Genomic DNA, 20,437 nt, shown 5'->3' on the forward strand with positions numbered 1-20,437 from the left:
ATTAATCAAAGTATGAACCATTATTTTCTATGCACTTTTGCCATCTCATAGGTAGTTCGTTGATCCCTTTACTAAAAAAACCAGTCGGACGGGAATCAATAAAATCTTTGAAGGCGATTTGGACTGCCCCATCGGAGTTGAATTTTTTCCCATGCAAGAAGTTATCCAAATTTCGAAAAAAATGGTAATCTGCTGGAGCAAGGTCCGGGGAGTACGGAGGATGTCTTAGACTTTCCAATTGAAGCTCTTCTAATTTAGTAGCCGTCTGTTGCGCAGTGTGTGGTCTAGCGTTGTCGTGAAGCAGCAGTGGCGTGGAGCGATTGACCAGCCTAGGTTGTTTAGCCGCTAGCTTTTCCATCATGGTTTGCAATTGCTGACAATAGACATCAGCCGTAATAGTCTGGCCAGATTTGAGAAAACTGTAATGAACAATACCGGCACTAGTCCACCAAACGCTTAGAAGTAACTTTTTGGGGTTAATTTTCGCTTGGGGCAGGATTTGGCTGGCTGGCCAGGATCCAACCATTGCGCTGAGCGCTTCCGATTATCGTAAAGAACCCATTTTTCATCACAGGTAATGATTCGGTTTAAAATACCTTCATCATTGTGCCGGTTTAGTAATGTAACGCAACAGTCGACGCGCGTTTGCCGGTTTGCTTCAGTCAATTCGTGAGGTACCCACCTTTCAAGCTTTTTAATCTTCCCAATTTGCTTCAAGTGAATTAAAACAGTTTTATCACTAACATCGCAGCCTGCAGCTAACTCGGACGTGGTTTGCGATGGATCCGCCTCCACAATAGCCTTCAACTCTTCATTATCAACTTGAGTCTCAGGCCGTCCACGGGGCTCGTTCTACAGATCGAAATTTCCAGAACGAAAACGTTGGAACCAAAAACGAACTGTGTTTTCTTTTGCAACACGACCGTCATACACATCATTCACCCTTCGAGTCGTTTCCGCAGCACTAGTGCCACGGCGGAACTCGTACTCGTAAATAATGCGATATTTTAAGTTTTCCATTTTGTAAAATGAGTGACGCAAACAGAAAAAAACAGAAGAAAAAAAACAAATGAATGACGGTCATCGAACCACAAATACATGAGTCTATAGCTGTACAAATTTGAATTTGGAATTCCTTACCAAAGAGGAGAAATTCGTGATTAAAGTGGCCAGTACGAAAAACGCCAATTTCATATGTAAGGACCTAATATATAGAATCTCGGGAAAGACTAAAGTCTTGTGCTAATGGTGGTGATATATCTTCTACTGAGTCCTTAGAGACCGGACTGTTAGCTTTATCTTTTTCTGTCTCTGAATGAATTTTATCTAATCCAGACGATACTTCCGATAAACTAATGGATGCCACGTCACTAAGTACTGTATTCAATTCTTTATTGCTAGTAGGTGTGCTAACTTCTGATGTTTTAGTTTTCTCCGTATTCTGTTGTAAGCTGTGTGAGGTATTTTCAACACTAGATTTCTCGCTGATTTCAATTTGTGCTGGTTCAGGAATGTTGGAAGAGTTTTGCTCTTTTGGCGCGCTGTCTTCTTGTGAGTCATCTTTATCAATAAATTCAATGACATCAGAAAAATCTTTTGTCAAGTTTTCTCTACAAATGTCAATTCCCGTAGGTTTTAATAGCCTTTCTGAAAAAGTTTGTTCGAAAAAGTTCATTGATCGATCGTTATTTGGGTAGTATGATTCTACCTCTACTTTATCATCAACTAATTCCATATAGCCTTCATTCCGTGGTGTAACCGGGGAACCAATCGAAGGATCTTGATCGCCTTCGTCAGCAAACTCGAAGTGGTCGAGAGCGTTAGAATATACAATTTTATCTAAAGGACTACTTCTACCGCAAACATGTGAACTAATAGCTGCAATATTTTTAGCATCGTGTACTAATTTTGGGCCACTTAATGTCCTTGGATTCTGCTTTCTTTTATTTTCTTTTTCATCTATACCACAATCGTCTAACACTGCACTTTCAGCCGCCCAATCTGACAGTTCTGTTTCAGTCAAAGCAAGGGTGGTAACGTCGCGACAAGATTCTGACGATTCTGACTCAGCAGAAATTATTGCAGGTTCAACCGGTACAGCTATAGTAGATATTTTCTCACTAATATCATCAATCCCAGTATTAATAATCATTAAGCTATCGAGTTGTATTAATTCTCCGCCTTCGTCGTGCACTTCTACACGAGGGACCGGTTGGTTTGGAGCCGTCTCTGTGTTCGAGGCATCGTCATCGGATAAAGAATCTGACTCCAAATCAGGTTCCCTTTTTTCTTCATTTATTGGTTCCCTCCAATCATTTTTACATAGAGGCAAATCACCTTTTGTAAGCAAGTCAACAGGGGCATCGGTATGCAAATTTTTGATTATATCTGGCATAGGTTGGATTTTGTTTTGCGTGTCCTCAGTCAAACGAAAAGTAACAACAGGTTTGTGAGGTTGGACTTGAGATGTCGGTACGGGGGCGGGGTGTAACATTTTTTGAAATTCTGTTATGTTTGATCGAAACGCTTCGAGTTTAGTATCTAACTGAGAAGTAGAGTCTGACTTTCTAACCGCCGGCGGTGATGGCTCTCCCAACAAATACCTCCTTTTTAACTCTAAGGCTCGTTTAGTGGCCAATCCGCCAGCTGATCGAGTTCTGCTGAGGGGGTATTCTTGTGGAGGTGGGGGAGCCGGCGGTGGCGCTTCTGTAACTAGAATAGCAGGAGGCGAGGGCGCCGGAGCGCATTCTTCGCGCGCAAACTCACTATCTGTTGACACTTCCGTTGCCGAAGATACCTCATCATCGCTTGATTCACTTTCATCTTCAGACTCCACCTGTTACAGTAATATTTAAACACATTTATTATAATTTACAGTAAAGTAAAACATCATGAAGCTAACTGTAGATTATCTGCAAAGAAATTTAAAATGTGTGTGAAGTTAACCAATCCGCATTAGTCTAGCGTAGTTGACTAAGGCTTAGTCTTAGTTAGGTTACAATTGAATATATATTATAAAGTCGATAAATGTTTGATTTCTGTTGAACTTCATTCTGCACTAAAGTCAGACACTTAAAAACGGATTATGTCGATAATGTTTGTACATTTTACTCCGACAACGATACCACAAGGAATACACTGGTTTTAAAACACTATTATATACTTTGATTACAATTTGACGCAGATAAATGCGTAATATGACGTCTGTGCGCGCTTGCAAGCAACTCCTAAGTCATGGATAAGTGCATTAAAATAAATTAAAAAACATCTTATGGTAAAATTTGGATCAATAGCTGACCACTAGTTTAACATAAAAAAGAATCAAAAATTTGTTTCTTACTTCAATTAATCTACTTTATCTTGCGTATAAAGTTTCCTTGTTAATTTACTGTTCAAATAAAGCTTACATAATACGAAATTTGATGACGAACATGACTATGGCATGCTTTTAAAAAATGAATATTAACATCGAGGTAACAATTAGTTTTGTTAAATAATAACCTTTGAAGATAAACATTGTAACACCAAGCTTACTCAAAGGGGCATTAGTTTGCGGAAAACACTCTTATTAACACCTCCCTCCGTCACCCTTGATTATACACATTGGCATGTATGATGTAAAAAAATTTAATTTTAACGAAGAAAAGGCCGAAATACGTCATAGAGTAGATAACATATAAAACATTTAGTACAAAATGAAAAAGTTTCCTTTGGATAGATTAAAAAAAACGGTAATGTAAACTAAAATTAGAAAGAATTGATTAAGTTGTAGTAGGACTTTGAATTTGCGCCTGCATGTATTATTTTCATTACGAGGGGGGGGGGTCCATCTTTTGATTACATATTTAAATTCACCGTCCATAGTATGTTTTCCATTTCATTAAAAAGTATTGTAACACATATAAAAACATATTTTAATATCTATTTCGCTGTCGACGCAACGAGTGACAGGGAAGGGGACGGCGCGGTGTAAGAATGCCCGCTTTAATAGAATACACTGATGAAATACTGATCAAAAAGTAAAAACATGTTGGTAAAAATAAAAAGTAATATAAACACAGAATACTTATTTTACCTATAAAACTTACATAACTTTAGTTATGTAAGTTTTTTTTAAGTTATTTTTACGGCTTGGAAACTTCTCCATTCATGACTACCATTGACATTGGAAATATTAACTGAAAAGGTTTGTTGCCAATAATAATGATTACAGTTTAATATGTTATTGAATTATTGGCTAACTTTAGGGTATTAAGACGCGAGACGGCTACGCGAAAAGTAGATAAGAAAAGTGATATAGCGTGATGACATATATCGGGGTGACGGGTGCGTGCGGGAGGCGTCGCGCGCGCACCTCCCGGTGTACTCGGCGCTAGACAACAACGCAGCGCGATACCTCGCTGCTGTCGGTGGGCGGCCGCTTGTCTGCCGGCACTTCGCGTCGTCGAGCCTCCCGCGCCTCACGCATGCGCGAACACGACTCGTTGCCAGATGACTCCGCACCTGCAAACACATCTCACAAAACTAGAGGGCCGTTCATCACTCTCGCCCTTCCCACAACCGTACAACCACCCTAGTATGCTCCTCTATACTCTATACATACTAAAACTAGCTGTCGTCCCCGAAATTTCCAGACTATGCTCTATATTTACTACATTTATGCCAAATTTAATCGAAATACGGTAAGAAGTTCCGGATATACCATCTAACAAACATTAATTCATCCATCCATCTAAACATTCGCATTTATAATATAAGTAAGAAGTAAGATTAATGTGTCTGTATATAATATGGAGAAAAAAATCTTATTTCGTATACGTAATGTATCTGCGTTGCTAATAACGAAAAACAATATTAAAAAATTATGTATCTTTGCCCTCGAGTACATCGATTTTAATCCTGCACTGATAAAGTCTCCGGCGACAACTACTATTTGGAACTAAACATAAGTCAGAACAAATTTTCAAAAAACAAAAGGCAAGAATAAGAATTGAATTACGAATTCGCAACGTACATTGTAATTTCTACATACAATTGACTCAATACATAATACATTATCATATGGGCGAGTCATTTAGACTACAGACACATTAGAACGTACATCTGTTCCCTCTAAAAACATTAATCTCTTTTCAATCGGGCAACAACAAAGAAAACACTAACCTTCATCAGAATTATCATCATAGCCAAAGGAATCGTCTGATAGATAGGAGAAAAAGGCGAGATCAGCCGCATCGTGGATATGTACAGGATCGCGCGAAGGCCTCGGGGAGTGCAGCGCCCGCGCCTCGTCTTCGCCTTCGCTCTCGACGTCCGTCCATTCGTCGGATGAAGCTTTTTCATCGCTGATAAATAAAACATTGTGTATAACATATCTCAGAATATGTAATTCATACCGTTTTCTTTTGTGCCGTTGAAAATGACATGAGATAACTACGTTCCAGCATCCTTTCACACAGTCTCAATACGCGATTGCGGAACATAAGTTGTATGTTGTGTGTTTGCTAGAGACTAAATTATATAACATACCTCAGCCCACCGGCGGCAGATGTTTCTGATGCAAGACAGTTCCTGTCGGTCCATTCGTCTTCATCAATTTCTCTTGCAGCACCGTCCGATAGCTCGAGACTGATTCGTTCAGGAGTAGAGAGGACGGCTTGAGACTTTGACGGTGGTTGCAAGATATTAGTACTCTCCGCTACGCCCACCGTGTCGGGAACTGTCACTCCGGCGTGTCGTAAACACACTAAACGATTGCCGTAACGCTCCATAGCGTAATTTCTGAAATAATAATGCAAAGCTTGAGGTATTCAAAAAGTTGTTTACAAAGACATTGAAAGGAAACAAAATTCACTTGAAAATTATATCGTATATCTGACCACTGCTTTATCTAAATCCATTTTATTGTATTTTTGTTACCCGGGTCTCAAGACGGTGGTGCAGACCGCGCATCGGAAGCAGGACCTGTGCAGATGGAGCCCGTCCGCGACGACGCCCTCTGCTGCGAACACACGTCTGCCGCACGCCACGCACTGGATGCCCGGCGCTGAGGGACCGCGCCAACTGCGCTTGCTTTGCTACATTCATCAAAAATTATTCACATTTCACTTCAATAAAACGCACTTCAAAAACTATAGACTAGCTGTCGCCCGCGATTCCCTCCACGCGGAATTAAAAAAAAACTTATTAGAAGCTTGTATCTTCTTTCATACAATGTTCTAACTCTGTACAAAATGTCATCATCTGTTGAGCCGTTCCGGATATACCTTCAAACAAACAACAAAACAGAGAACAGAACAGAACAGAACTGAGAACAGAACAGAATAAAGAATAGAACAGAAAAAAGAACAGAACCAAAAACAGAACAGAACCAAAAACAGAACAGAGAACAGAATAAAGAACAGAACAGAACAAAGAACAAAACAGAACAAAGAACAGAACAGAGAACAGAACAGAACAAAGAAGAGAGAACAGAACAGAACAAAGAAGAAAGAACAGAACAGAGAACAGAACAGAGAACAGAACAGAATAAAGAATAGAACAAAAAAGAACAGAACAGAGAACAGAACAGAGAATAGAATAAAGAACAGAGAATAGAATTAAGAACAGAACAGAGAATAGAATTAAAAACAGAACAGAACAGAGAACAGAACAAAGAACGGAATATAGAACAGAACAAAGAACAGAACAGAACAAAGAACAGAACAGAACAGAACATAACAAAGAACAGAACAGAACAAAGAACAGAACAGAACAAAGAACAGAACAGAACAGAGAATAAAATAAAGAACAGAGAACAGAATTAAGAACAGAACAGAATAAAGAACAGAACAGAGGGCAGAACAGAGAACAGAAAAGAACAAAGAAGAGAGAACAGAACAGAGAATAGAATTAAGAACAGAAAAGAATAAAGAACAGAACAGAGAACAGAAAAGAACAGAGAACAGAACAGAATAAAGAATAGAACAGAACAGAGAACAGAACCAAAAACAGAACAGAACAGAGAACAGAATAAAGAACAGAACAGAGAACAGAACAAAGAACAGAACAGAGAACAGAATAAAAAACAGAACAGAGAACAGAACTTGACAAAGAACAGAACAGAACAGAACAAAGTACAGAACAGAACAAAGAACAGAACAGAACAAAGAACAGAACAGAACAAAGAACAGAACAGAAACAAAAACAGAACAGAACAGAGAACAGAATAAAGAACAGAACAGAGAACAGAATAAAGAACAGAACATAACAGAACAAAGAATAGAACAGAACAAAGAACAGAACAGAACAAAGAACAGAACAGAACAAAGAACAGAACAAAGAACAGAACAAAGAAGAGAGAACAGAACAGAGAATAGAATAAAGAACAGAGAATAGAATTAAGAACAGAACAGTATAAAGAACAGAACAGAGAACAGACAGAAAATAGAATCAAGAACAGAACAGAATAAAGAACAGAACAGTGAACAGAAAAGAACAGAGAACAGAACAGAATAAAGAATAGAACAGAAAAAAGAACAGAACAGAGAACAGAACCAAAAACAGACCAGAGAACAGAATAAAGAACAGAACAGAGAACAAAGAACGGAATATAGAACAGAACAAAGAACAGAACAGAACAAAGAAGAGAGAACAGAACAGAGAATAGAATAAAGAACAGAACAGAATAAAGAACAGAACAGAACAGAGCACAGAATAAAGAACAGAACAGCACAGAGAACTAGAAGATACTTCCATACAAACTTTCACCCCCACTTTCAACTCCTTTTTCGCTTTAAAAAATAGCCTATGTCCTTCCTAAGGCTCCTAGACTATCTGTGTACCAAATTTCATTTAAATCGGTTTAGTAGTTTTGGCGTGAAAGCAAGACTGGTTAAGGCGCAGCTCACTTTGAGCCGCCAAAAGGCCGCGGATATTATGTATATTTGTATAAGTTTTAGTTCCATTGTTATTAAACCAACCTTATCTTTTGATTCGGTTTTATCAGTATCAGGTTCCTCCTTTTTCACAAACTTTGTTGCTAAGCTTGCAACCTGTGAAAAGGAAAAATAAATATGTATGAACAATTTCTATTCCAAATCTTTATATTATTTAAAGGAAAAAAGAGTAAACGGCATGTATCAAGTATAGATAAGCATCTGGCTCTATTACAAGTTAAATTGTGTAACAAAATGATGCGTAACAACGATCTTTGGATCATTAGAAAAATGTTTATTTAAAACACACTGTATATTCAATACACTTACCCTTTTGTTGCCTTGTTCCGGACGACCCGAATCTTTCACTTTCTGGTTAAATTTGTTGATGGTTTCATCAATATCTTCCCATTTCTCATCATACTGTTCACCTTCCTTCAAGCGACGTTGGCGTTTAAGAAACTGTTGTAAAAATGCAAAATATTTGCAATCTCACACATCAAATATAGTTTCGTGTTAGGTTGAATTTAAGGTGAATGGAATGAATGGAATATTAATTGACATTCATAGATAAAGCTCTCCATAGTTTCATACAAGTTTGACGTATAGTAGAGTCGATTTTCGAAATGAAATTTTGTATTGTAAATGACAACACAAAGGGAATTAAACCCAGTAAACGGTCACTGGAGGCGTCACTTTTGTGCTTCGGTTTAGTTATCTATAGGTTATAAATCTATAGGGATATCATTATTATGGACTAATCTATTATCTAGTCTGTCTAACAGTCTAGTAGACTAAACTACTATACTAATATGACTATACTGTTTGAAGCATGTGTGGCGGCCATAAGAAGTAAATAATAGAAATATTAAAGTGTAAAACTTACTTCCTCTCTATCCCATTTCGGAACTTTCTCAGCCGCTTTCGGTTCTGGTCTACCGAGACGGTTTTCCATAATCTTTTTTTCAATTTCTTTAACGTTCCAATCGTCTTTCTCTATTTTCCCAACAGATCGTATCAAATCTTTGGGTTTGGAAGCTTTAGGTGTTGCAGTGGAGGGGTTGACATGGGAGAGCTCTGCAGCCAAGCGCGCCACGTGAGCTCCTCCGCCGACCGCTCTGCCTCCTCCCACCACTCTTCCCTCTTCCTACAAATTTAAAATACTAAGCTTTATTTAAATTCAATTAATTTTCAATCTCCTTCTTACTTGCAGTTAAGAGGTGAAATATAAGGTATTATTTTGACAACAAGTACAAAAATATATCAAACATGTTAATTCTAATCGTGCTTTCAAATATATAGTTAATTTCATAGCTTTTATTTATTTATAAGTGCATCTAGTTCTTTTAAATGTCAACATAACAGTAAAATGATAAATCTGTATTGTATTTTATCATTTTATTCGCAGTTTTAAAGTTTTTTACATTACTAAAAATCTCTGATCATCATTTGAATATTAATTAAACTCATGCAAACACTGACTTTGTTTTAGAAAGTTCAAATAGTTATATAACACGTATATACAATGTAATGTAGACTGTTATTTCGGCTTCGTATATTGCATAAACATTTCTTCGAAAAATGAGTATTGCGACATGTATGTATTTTAATTTATTCCATATTTAAGCAAGTTATTTTAAATCATTTGACATCGGCATACTTAAATGTTGAGTAGTTACCGCAACTTAATACGAGTAATATCGTCAAAAAGTTAATGTTAAATTAATTTTAAAAAATTTGAGGTATTTTCTAAAAAGAGACATTTAAATAGAACAAAGAAAGGTAGTGGTTAGTGTCATCATGCAAGCACACAATGGCACACAATGGCACACAAGGGCACACGTTTCTCACATAATGTTGCAACTGTTTCTCTAGCTTCTTAACGCGCTCGTCGAAGTGCGGCGCGCTGGCTCTGTACTGTTGCAGACCGTAGTCGTGTTCGAGATCTGCGGATGGAGCAAAGTCGAGCCTCGGCTCCGCTGCTAACATTTGTAAACTCTTTTCGAATCGCTGCTTCATTATTTCGCGAGCGGCTTTCCTTCTTCCAACACTTTTTGGTACTTTCGCTTGTGCATTTCTCTTCTCAATCATATCAGATGCTCTTTGCATTCTAAAAGCCATATCGCCCGAGTTTCGTCTTTGTGGCGGTTCAGGACCTTCTCTGGGCTTAACACCTTGAATGAGATCGGCAACTTTTTGTCTTCGGAGCGCCATCTCTGGGTTGCCGATAGACTCCAGTCTTTTGGTACGATCGGGACTCGGCGTGTCGCGACGTTTCCCTTCAATGATGTCTGTCATTCTTTGTAATCTCAGCGCCATCTCTTTGTTACCGCTCGAACCTGACCGAACAGATCGAGTGTCTGGACTAGGCGTGTGCCTATTTTTCCGGCCATCAAAAATTTCGGCTATTCTTTTTGTACTATATGAGCTTTCTAAACTGCCAATGGAATTCGAGCGACCCGACAAAGGTATTTCAGGACTTGGTGAATATCTCTTTCTATTAGGATCGATTATTTCCGACATTCGTCTCGCTTGGGGTATGCGACTTTCAACGGACGCAGATCGCGTACACTTTTGAGTCTTTTCATTTTCCGTCGAACAGGACCGAATCAAGTCTTTCCTCTTTGGTTGTTCTACGAGTACATTCACAATAGTCGTGTCAGTGTCTGCCGAATCATCTTTAAAAATGTCTGAGAAGTCAGGTACTTTAATAGTGTCGCTGGCTAACCCTTTTAGTTTTCGACGCGGCTTTGAGGGTTTTGACTCGGCTTTTTTTTCTTGGAAAAAGTCATTTAAATTGGTTTGTTTTATTCCCTTTTGTTTTATTCGCGTATTCGTATTACCTTGGAGTAGTTGGGATAGGGAATCTCTTACCATTCTAGGATCTACAGAATCTTCAGTTTCGAATAATGCTAATATTTGCTCCTGTATCTCTTTTTGTTTCTCAGAGTGATCAATTTCGTTGGATATAGCGTCGTGGCCTTCTATGAGTCGTGCTAATTGTGTGATGTCGTTAAGATCTAATTTGCCAATCTTTTTTCTAATATATTCTGCGGGATCGTTACTTACTTGGGATGAGCGTGTGGAGCGGCGTTTTTTTCTTGAGCTTAAGGTAGATTTATCGAGATCGGCTGCATCTGTTAGAGAAATAAAAAAACATTAAACATATGAAACAATGTAATTTTTTTAATCACAACTTTTTTTAGATTAATTTATTTATACTAATTGAGGTTAAAAGAGATAAATAACAGTAACTAATATTTGTATAATCGAGGAAGATCTAAAAGATGTATTTGACAAACATTTTGAAAATGTAATCAGTTTCTAAGGCGTGTCATTAACTACAATTACTACGACATAAAATGCAAATACGATTTTCCATTAATTACACTACTTACTCGAATATACAGAAACCGAATGGTCCGTCGTATTTCGGGCATGCTTCTCTTTCTGTTGGCTTTTTTTGATCTAAAAAGAAAGCTGACATTATTAAAACTAGCGGGAGATTAAAAGGTATCACAAAGTCTAGGTAAAGGGTATAAATAAATATATTATACTTATTTGTTAAAATCAATAAACAACAAAAACATTCAAATATTAAATAGGCTAAAAATAAACTAAGAGATTTTTAGAAACAGACAAAAGACAATAAGGAACGTTGAAATACTTTTTCTTTGTTCGAATAAAAGTCGTAAATAAACTGTGACAAAGTTGAATCATATTTGTTTGGATAGTTATAGGTACACAAATCACTTTGTTGTTTTCATGCTTGTACTGTATGCAAATTATTAAAGAAATTAAAAAAAACTCAGTATTGTAGGACCTGTTCAAAGACATCATATTTGTGTTGTATGTGAGGCACTTCGCCTTTGAACACGAGGTACACACGAGCCAAATACGAGCGTAGTTTCGCTTCGGGCACTTCGTACACCGCACCTGTTGCTGAAAACGGCGTAATGCCTACGGAAAATATATATCACTTGAATAAACATTCAAATACAGTACTTTTACTAATATACATTAAAAGTAAAAAAATAATTTAACATATTAAGATAATACGTAAATTAATTTGAGACTATTTGGTAAAAAGATGGCCATATCTTACAATTTCAAATACAGAAAAAAAATTGTGTGATCAGTCTCAAAGAATAAACATTAATTTTTATTCATATTTATATGAATAAAGTATTCAATCACAATTGCAACGTATTTGCGGTTACTCTGGTGTTGCGGATAACAATAGTTGATTCACTGCTCATTTAGCCCTTATCAAATAATAAAAACTACTATTTATAGTAAGTAAAATGGTCTCGATTACCAAACTCTTGTTGTAAGATGTGATAGACGGCGTTGGGTGGTGCGCTGGGTGGCATTAGGTCGGGCCGATAGCGACGTACGAGATCTGCAAGCGCCTGCGCACCCACAGCGCTCGCGAGGTCCCCCTCCGCACACCCCACCCACGATATCAACGCCCCCTCCGATATATCCATTTCTGGAATATCATTATAATTCATTAAATACACTTTTATAATGAATTTTAAATAAGAATTAGCATTAACACATTTTGTGTATTAAATTACATCAGAGTGACTAGCTTTTAAAGACAAATTTTTTTTTTTTAGATGAAGAACACATAAGGCATTTATATTTTTTTTTGTTTTCTATAGCCATAGCCAATAAATACCTAGTCAGGCCATAAATTCTGTCGCGTATTTAATATAAAATAATTGAAACAAGTTTATTCATTATGTGACCATTTATATACCAAAATGAACTTAACAAAACACAGATTCTTATGACACTAAAGTTTATTCAAAATGACCTCCGTGATTTTGAATACAGGCCTTCAATCTGCTCGGCCAGTCGTCTATCACAGCACGAACGAGGTCCATGTCAATATCGGCGGCTGTCTTAATCGCGGATGTCTCGAGTGACTCCAAATTGGGATGAGGCTTTGAGCACGCCTTTTCCTCCAAGTGTTGCCATATCTTGTAATCTAACGGATTCAAATCTGGACTGGAGGAGGGCCAGTCTTCGTGCCGGCGCGCCGCCAGCCAGTCTTGTGTGCTCTTCGCTCATGAGCTGGCGCCGAATCTTGTTGGAATACCCGGTGCCTGTTATTGAACATGGTATGAGGAACAGGTTCCACAAGGTTCGTCAGGACTGTATTTTGATACACGACTGCATTCGTTTTTACACCTTTCTCACAAAAATGTACCTTTGTTAAGCCACAACAAGAAACTCCCAACCATACCATGAGCGAGGATGGAAAATGAGCTCGTTGGACACGCGGAATACGGTTGCTCGCTTCTTCACTACTGTGTGCGTACACCTTATCATTTTGTTTGTTGTAGCTCTCTTGTACGGTAAAAAATTTTTCATCCGAAAAAAGAATTTCCCGATATTTTTTCCCGCGTACCGCTTCAACAAAGCGCGGCATCTCTTCAGTTTCAGGTCCATTAGACGAGCATTCAAACGTTATCCTGTTTTTCTTCGATATGCACGAAGCCCTAAGTCTTCATTTAACACACTTTTCACCGTGGTTCTGCTTAACCCCATCTGAAGGGCCACCAGTTTCTGCTTACGTTTGGGATTTCTTTGAACTCGCGCCCTCACAGCTTTGATCACTGCTGGAGTACTAACAGACCGAGGGCGACCACTTCTCGACCTGTCATCTACACTAGAGTCTTCATTGTATCGTTTGATGGTACGATAAACGAATCTTTTGGGTATATTCAAATTTTTCATTATGTCAAAAATTAGAATTGGCGCGTAACCGCAACGATGCAACGCAATAACTGCAACACGGTCTTCTTCAAGCGTCCACTCCATATTTAAAAATGAGTAAAATTCTAAAAAGTATACAGTTTTATTTCCATGAACAATGCAAAATTCGAATTCAATAAACTTTTTTGTGGCCAGCATTCTAAAAGAAAAGTTTTTACTGTGTGACAAAACTTATGACCTGACTGTGTATTATTCACTACAACTAAAACGCACTTATTATATAAAAATAATAGTCACCGCGACGTCGCTTCCTGGTGCCGATTGGGGCGTCGTACTGTACAGCTTCATCACAGTCATAGAACGAGGTAACACGATGTGGTGTCACCGCGGTTCTGTTCAAGTTGGGATATCTCGTACCGGGGTCCAATGTGTACGCACCAAAGTCTCGGTGTAAATTCTCAGGCGTCGTTTGTGCTGTAACGTTTCAAATAATTGATTCAATTTACTATATTACTATAATATAATGTTTCCATTTAGACAAATTTATATGGACCAAAGGGATATTTAAAAGATGAGCGTTTTTAACTTTTCTTTGGATAAATCTTATTACTACTTAATTTTTTTGCGACTATATTTCATAATAACCTAGAACCTAAGGGACTGGATCAATTTTAAAGTATGAGGGATCGATTGATTTTTATTCTTTACCGAATAACCAAAACTTTTCAGTTAACTGACTGTTTCGGGTGGTTTGTTTTAATTAACTACCAGAAGTGTAATATAGTAAAGTTACCCAAAAGTCGGTATATTGATTCCCTCTCTGCTATCACTTCCAAGGGATGTGGTGCTGGAATTTGTCCCCACGAGCGCACGGCCCATGCTGCGTCCAGCGCTGACAGGAAACCCCGGGCGCAGCCGGAGCCAGTCGGCCAGAATGGCTCCAGTAAACTATCGCCTACCAGTTGGCAAAGGAGCCGTTTCCCTTGACGCTCGTACACCTGAAAATTTAAAGGTTTCAACACTTTTTTTATTACGAGCTATAAAAGTCAAACAAGGGTCTTACGGTAGTTGGAATATATGTGAACTAATAGCGTCACATTTTGACCAATAAGGGAGCGGTAGCTGCACGGTTTATTGTTGTCTTTTTTGAAAATTTCGATGTATTTTTTTATGTTACATGAAGGTTACTTTGGTAACATTTTTGGATATATCAATTTAAATGGTAAAGAATTACTACGAGAACTCAGGTCGTAAGTAACAAATATGCCTCGAAGTTGTAACATGGACAACTTTCGGAAGAAGTTAAAAAAATTTTTGCTCACTGGTTAACCTTAAAACTTGTAAGTGGCTCCTTTTCAATGTCATAAGATCCTTGTGGGACTATATTTTAACATGTCAGATGATAATAGAATTAGTGGCGGAGGAGATTGCAGTCAGTTTGAACTACTCAGCTAGATAGTAAGATGCATGTGTAAATAAAGCATTGAAACAAATGTGTCTTTAAATTTATTGGTTTAAATTGAAACGTGTACTTACAATACTGGCATTCTCAGCTGCGTACATAGAGGTGAAATCAAATAATGCTACATCAGGCTCCCCGTAGTGGTTGAGGGCGAAGTCTTTGAGGGGTAGCGAACCATTGGTAGAGAAGCGCGCAGCCTCCTGTGCGTATCGCATAAGAGCGCCGCGGTCTACGTTCTCTACGCTCAACAAGCGAGATACTTCAGCATAATCCTGAAATCAATTTTACAATTAATAAGAAAATCCCGATGAAACTTGCACACATCTGCGAAGAAATTCAAAGATATGTATGAAGTCAATGAATACTATGCTACTGTATGTTATAAACCTAACCAAATAAAATATAAAAAAAACACACGAATGATTGAAGCACTAATTATGAAATAACGCCATTTTGTCTGCATTTTAATAAAAACATAATGTATAAAAAAAACTTAAATCCGCCTGACAAAAATACCCTTTGTCAGTCGGATAAAGACAATTTTAAAGCACCCCTTTAAAGCAGCTTGCAAAGACAACTTTTAAATAACTATTTAAGTTAATTTATTAACTTACATTTAATAAAACTCCTTTGTTTAAGAGACTGTGTTTTTTCGCCGTCATGACGAAGTAGTGTGTATCGTCTTTGTAGTAAACAATGTTCTCGAGGTCGATCCCGGTTACTTCGAATAGTTCTTTGAAAAATTTCTGATTGAAAATGAAGGCGACCCCGCTTATTTCCGGTACCTGGAAGAATAAGATAGTGAATGTAACAACACTTGCTATAAAAAGTAAAGATTTGTAGCCTTAGTAATAAAACTATCTTCTTAGGACACTAGAAATAAGATGATTTTTACGTAGCCTAAAGAATTCGGCAGAGATTACGGACTGATATTTAGTGTAATCAAAGTACACTCGTCTCTAAACATTTGAGAGTTTTTAGTTTAATAAGAATAGTGAGTGTAAATTTTGTTTACCGATGCCTCTTGCTCGGTGTGTCTATTGATGAAGTTTGCGGTGATCGCCATGGCCAGCTTGCCGCGGAACTCCTTGCGCTTGAAGCCATGCAGCGTGTTACGCTTGCCATCCGCACCCACCAGCGCATCGAACTCGTATTGCGACACTGGGTGCTCTGCCGGCGATACCCGCGCCCTCCAACCCAGCCCTGCATAACCCACCACTTAACTACATACTCGTACTAAGACCAGACATGTATAAATCACCTCTGAACCGGTTCAAAAGTTCAGGTCACATAGACTTAAACCGTTGAGCTGCGACTCAACAACTATATGGCGTCACATTGGCTCACATCTGATCGGAATGTACTATAAATATGTGAATCGACGAGCCGCGAACTGCCTGGTGACTTACAATTCGAAACGCAAATCATAACTCTATTCAGGTACAAATTGAGCTGGGCTGCGGTTCACTGATCTGCTTAACACATGTGAATCGTGACCTGATCTGCAGCTCGTTTAATTTAGTCAAGTTACCAATTTTTAAATAAGAGGCAGCAATTATTGGATAAAAGAACTGGCCAAAAGGGGAAACTACCCCTCATTACAACATAGGTAACAACCACTCAGTCTAATATCGCCTGTCTTGTAAACTTATAGTTCAGGAATTTGATTCTTAAAAATGTTTTTTTTTATTATTTAAAACTTACTCTCGCCATGCTGACCGACAGTTGGCTCCAGTAACTCTTCGAAACTGACACCTTCGTGCAATTCTACGCCAAGCAGCAAAGCTACCTGAAAATCCATACAACATTGATATATAATTGAAAAAACTTCACATATTATAAGGTTTTTCTTGAATACTGACAGAAATATTTGTTAGTATGGAGAGAAAAGATCTAATTTTTAACTATCTTACATACCTTCATAAGAATGCACTGCAATTGTCGTATGCTGATGTGGTCTATTGAACCGGCACAAAATTTTCCGAAGAATTTCTTAGCTCCAAGTGCTCGCAGATCTTGTATGACGAACGGCCACAAATGCAGTACATTATTACGTGATATACGATCGCGCTTTTCAATAACAACCTGTTAATGCACAAACTTAATTTGAGAAAAACTCCGAGTCAACAGTCAGCCCTCCCTTGCAAGAAAATAGTTGTCTCTGTGCGTGCCTGTGGGAAATCGACCACCGCTACAAAAAACTGTATCAATAACCAAGTTTCTGTATTTTCCCTTCACATTTGTTAAATAATGCAAATTATTAATTATTTTACCCATAAGTCTTATAAAATATAATCAAATAAGCTGTTGGTTTATGTAATATGTATTATAATATAATGAAACGATACAAACTATCCTGAAATAATGTAGAGTTGGAGTAGATATTGGATGTATTACCACTTTGGCTCCTAAAAGTTGGCACTCAATAGCCACTCTTAAACCGCAGGGCCCAGCGCCGATGATGAGAACTTTGGTCTGCGCGCATATCCTGCCTTTGCCGTACACCTTGTGGTTCGCCCGGAGGTCGAATTTCTTGAACAGAGCTTGAGCCTTCCATGAATTTGCCAGTTTCGCCTGCACAATGTACACCATATAAAATGTATGAATTAAACATTGATTTATATATTTCATAGCTAATCAAAATTGCAACACTCGTACTTGGACCAAATACGTATAGAGATCACAATTGCTATCCACTTATCCCATTGTGAGAGGAAACAAGGCACTTGAAGTGCCTTGTATAGGTGGCCCTTATAGTTAGTATAAGAAAGTACAAATAGAAGGACTATTATATGTATAGATAAGCAGTTGCCCGCGACATTATCAGGGCATAATAACAATAAAAAAGTGTCCTAAGTTACTTCCTTCCTGTATCAGTCCCATCAAAAACGGTCAAGCCGTTTATTAGCCGGAGATTACATGAAACAAACGCGGAGTTGCAGATAGTCCGACAAACATTTTGTACTTTGGAATTTCGTTATAAGTAATGCAGAAACATACAGACACACCAATTTTAATAATTGTACAGATAAATATATTGATTATAGCCAGAGCTAGCAACAACACAAGTTGTAGAATGCGCCGGTCTGACCGGTAGATACTATGACCCCACAGAAGACAGGCATTAAGGAAATAGACTATTGTGCTCAAGGACCAATTTTCGTCCGAGGACGACCAATCATCCCACTGTTTTCTAACAAGGAAATTATAGGAAGAAGAGGAGAAAGGAACTGTTCCTTTAATCCTCTGTTATGTCCATTTAAGTCATCACTTAAACATCAGGTGACATACTTGCTCGTTTGATGTAACAAAATATTTGTATTGCAATAGAGAACTAATAATAAATTAAACCGTCCATGTTCTGCAGGGGTAGCACAGCACAGTTCACGGCTTTCTATCAGTCTTAAATATGCCTTATGACGTTATACTAAATATACTTCTAAGATATCTGACATCAATCGAAAGGTTCCCAGAAATATAAAGCAGATAATTTGCAAGAGCGTCGCTTAGCATCAGTAAAAAAAGGAAATTGATTAAAAAGCAAAGTTTGGGTAAATCACAGACAGCATAGCATAGTATACAAAGCCAAATCATTCTCACAATGTAATCAATTAACAATCACTCCTACTTTAGGGTTATATGCTAGTTTTCAAAATGGAATAAGATTCATTATCTATCCATCTGTCATTTTTTTTTACATTGTTTAACCTCAAGAAGATTCTACAAAAAATTCGTAAACATCTTAATCCAGTTGTTGGGGAGCCTATAAGATATTGATAGAAAATCCTCATCTGACGGCTTTCACCACTACGTCGACACCTTATTTAAAATACGATCTCGACTGGTCCGACCGGTAGGTCGGACCAGTCGAGATCAAGTACAGTCTGAACGTGAGGCCATGGTAGAGCGTACTAATCGCACACTCGAGGCAGTCTCATCTTGGGGACAGGCCAATCTTGTGCGATTCAACGCCGCCAAAACACAAGCGTGTGTATTCACCGCCAAAAAGAGCGAGTTCACCCTAGCTCCCACTTTCCAGAATGTGTCCCTCGAATTCACCAACTGTCTGCAGTTACTGGGCGTCGAAATTTCGTCGAATCTTAACTTCGGACAGTTCATAGAGTCTAAGGCGAAGGTAGCTGCAAGGAAACTTGGAGTCCTTTCAAAGGTACGGCGGTACTTTACACCGGGACAGCTTTTGACCCTGTATAAAGCACAGATCCGGCCATGTGTGGAGTACTGCTGTCATATCTGGGCAGGCGCAGCAAAGTACCAACTCGCGGCGCTAGATTCGGTGGAGAGGCGAGCCAAAAAGTTGTTCGGTGACCAAGACCTAAATCTAATCAGTCTTGAGCACAGGCGTAGAGTGGCTAGTCTCTCGGTATTTTACAGGCTGCATTTTGGGGAGTGTGCGCAGGAATTACACGATATAATTCCACCATCACCATTCTACCATCGGACGTTCAGACATACGGCTGGAATCCATCCTTATGTAGTAGACGTGCCACGCGTTCGAACGAAAAAGTTTGAATCATCGTTCCTTGTACGTACTGCTAAGGATTGGAATAAGTTGCCGGCGTCAGTTTTCCCGTCCAAGTACGATGTGGGGGCCTTCAAGAGTAGAGTGAATAGGCATCTACAAGGCTAGCGCGTACCATCTTTGGACCACATCTTCACCTCACCGGGTGAGATCGTGGTCAAGCGCTAACTTTTCCAATATAAAAAAAAAAAAAAAAAAAAAAAAAAAATAAAAAAAAAAATACGCAAGCTTTATAAATAGTAAGCAACAGCAAATAAATTTAAAGTCAAACTGTTCACCTAACAAAATAACAATCGGCCAGAGCATTATCGCAACTGATAAATATCACGTCACCATGAAACAATTAGAGATAGCGCTGCAATGCAAATTACTATGACAAGAAATTGAGTATGTACCGCCTAATCGGTATTCCAATTTACTTAAACAAGTAATCGTTAATTTTTTAACCGTACCGACGCTCTATGACTCCTCACTCTTCAAAGTCCAGATATTTCTCTATATTTCAAAACATATTTTATCCCTGACGGATACGTTGCAATATAAATTGCAGAGTTGTTGGCAGTACTACTTATGAAATAGAGAAAAAACATTTTATTTCAACTTAAGGAGCATGGATATTACGGTAAATGCATAGAACCATAATCATCTGCTTTTCACTTTTTATTTAAGTATGGAAAGTAAATATATTTCATCATAGAATAATTGTTCGCAGCGCACGTGCGTTGCAATGCCAAAGTACAATAGGACAGCAATCTGTGTAATCAATATACTCGTAGTCACGTTATTGAACTT

General features: G+C 38.2%; 1 protein-coding gene across 1 annotated transcript in view; it reads right to left on the reverse strand.

The window, feature by feature from the left end:
- The window catches only part of LOC106717230 (F-actin-monooxygenase Mical), a 38,510-nt gene that overhangs the window by 3,963 nt on the left and 14,110 nt on the right, over positions 1 to 20,437 (reverse strand). The window contains exons 3-22 of the mRNA XM_045685963.1: positions 17,503 to 17,679; positions 17,023 to 17,190; positions 16,810 to 16,894; positions 16,121 to 16,308; positions 15,720 to 15,890; positions 15,180 to 15,377; positions 14,437 to 14,641; positions 13,941 to 14,117; positions 12,235 to 12,408; positions 11,740 to 11,876; positions 11,315 to 11,384; positions 9,768 to 11,053; positions 8,803 to 9,063; positions 8,247 to 8,378; positions 7,962 to 8,033; positions 5,920 to 6,077; positions 5,530 to 5,781; positions 5,164 to 5,345; positions 4,397 to 4,503; positions 1,212 to 2,836 (exon numbers count right to left, since the gene is read on the reverse strand). Of these exons, the coding sequence (XP_045541919.1) occupies positions 1,212 to 2,836; positions 4,397 to 4,503; positions 5,164 to 5,345; positions 5,530 to 5,781; positions 5,920 to 6,077; positions 7,962 to 8,033; positions 8,247 to 8,378; positions 8,803 to 9,063; positions 9,768 to 11,053; positions 11,315 to 11,384; positions 11,740 to 11,876; positions 12,235 to 12,408; positions 13,941 to 14,117; positions 14,437 to 14,641; positions 15,180 to 15,377; positions 15,720 to 15,890; positions 16,121 to 16,308; positions 16,810 to 16,894; positions 17,023 to 17,190; positions 17,503 to 17,679 (5,825 nt within the window). The remainder of the gene's footprint in view (positions 1 to 1,211; positions 2,837 to 4,396; positions 4,504 to 5,163; positions 5,346 to 5,529; positions 5,782 to 5,919; positions 6,078 to 7,961; positions 8,034 to 8,246; positions 8,379 to 8,802; positions 9,064 to 9,767; positions 11,054 to 11,314; positions 11,385 to 11,739; positions 11,877 to 12,234; positions 12,409 to 13,940; positions 14,118 to 14,436; positions 14,642 to 15,179; positions 15,378 to 15,719; positions 15,891 to 16,120; positions 16,309 to 16,809; positions 16,895 to 17,022; positions 17,191 to 17,502; positions 17,680 to 20,437) is intronic.

This window comes from Papilio machaon, chromosome W (genome assembly GCF_912999745.1).
Source record: "Papilio machaon chromosome W, ilPapMach1.1, whole genome shotgun sequence".
Classification (NCBI taxonomy): Eukaryota; Metazoa; Arthropoda; class Insecta; order Lepidoptera; family Papilionidae; genus Papilio; species Papilio machaon.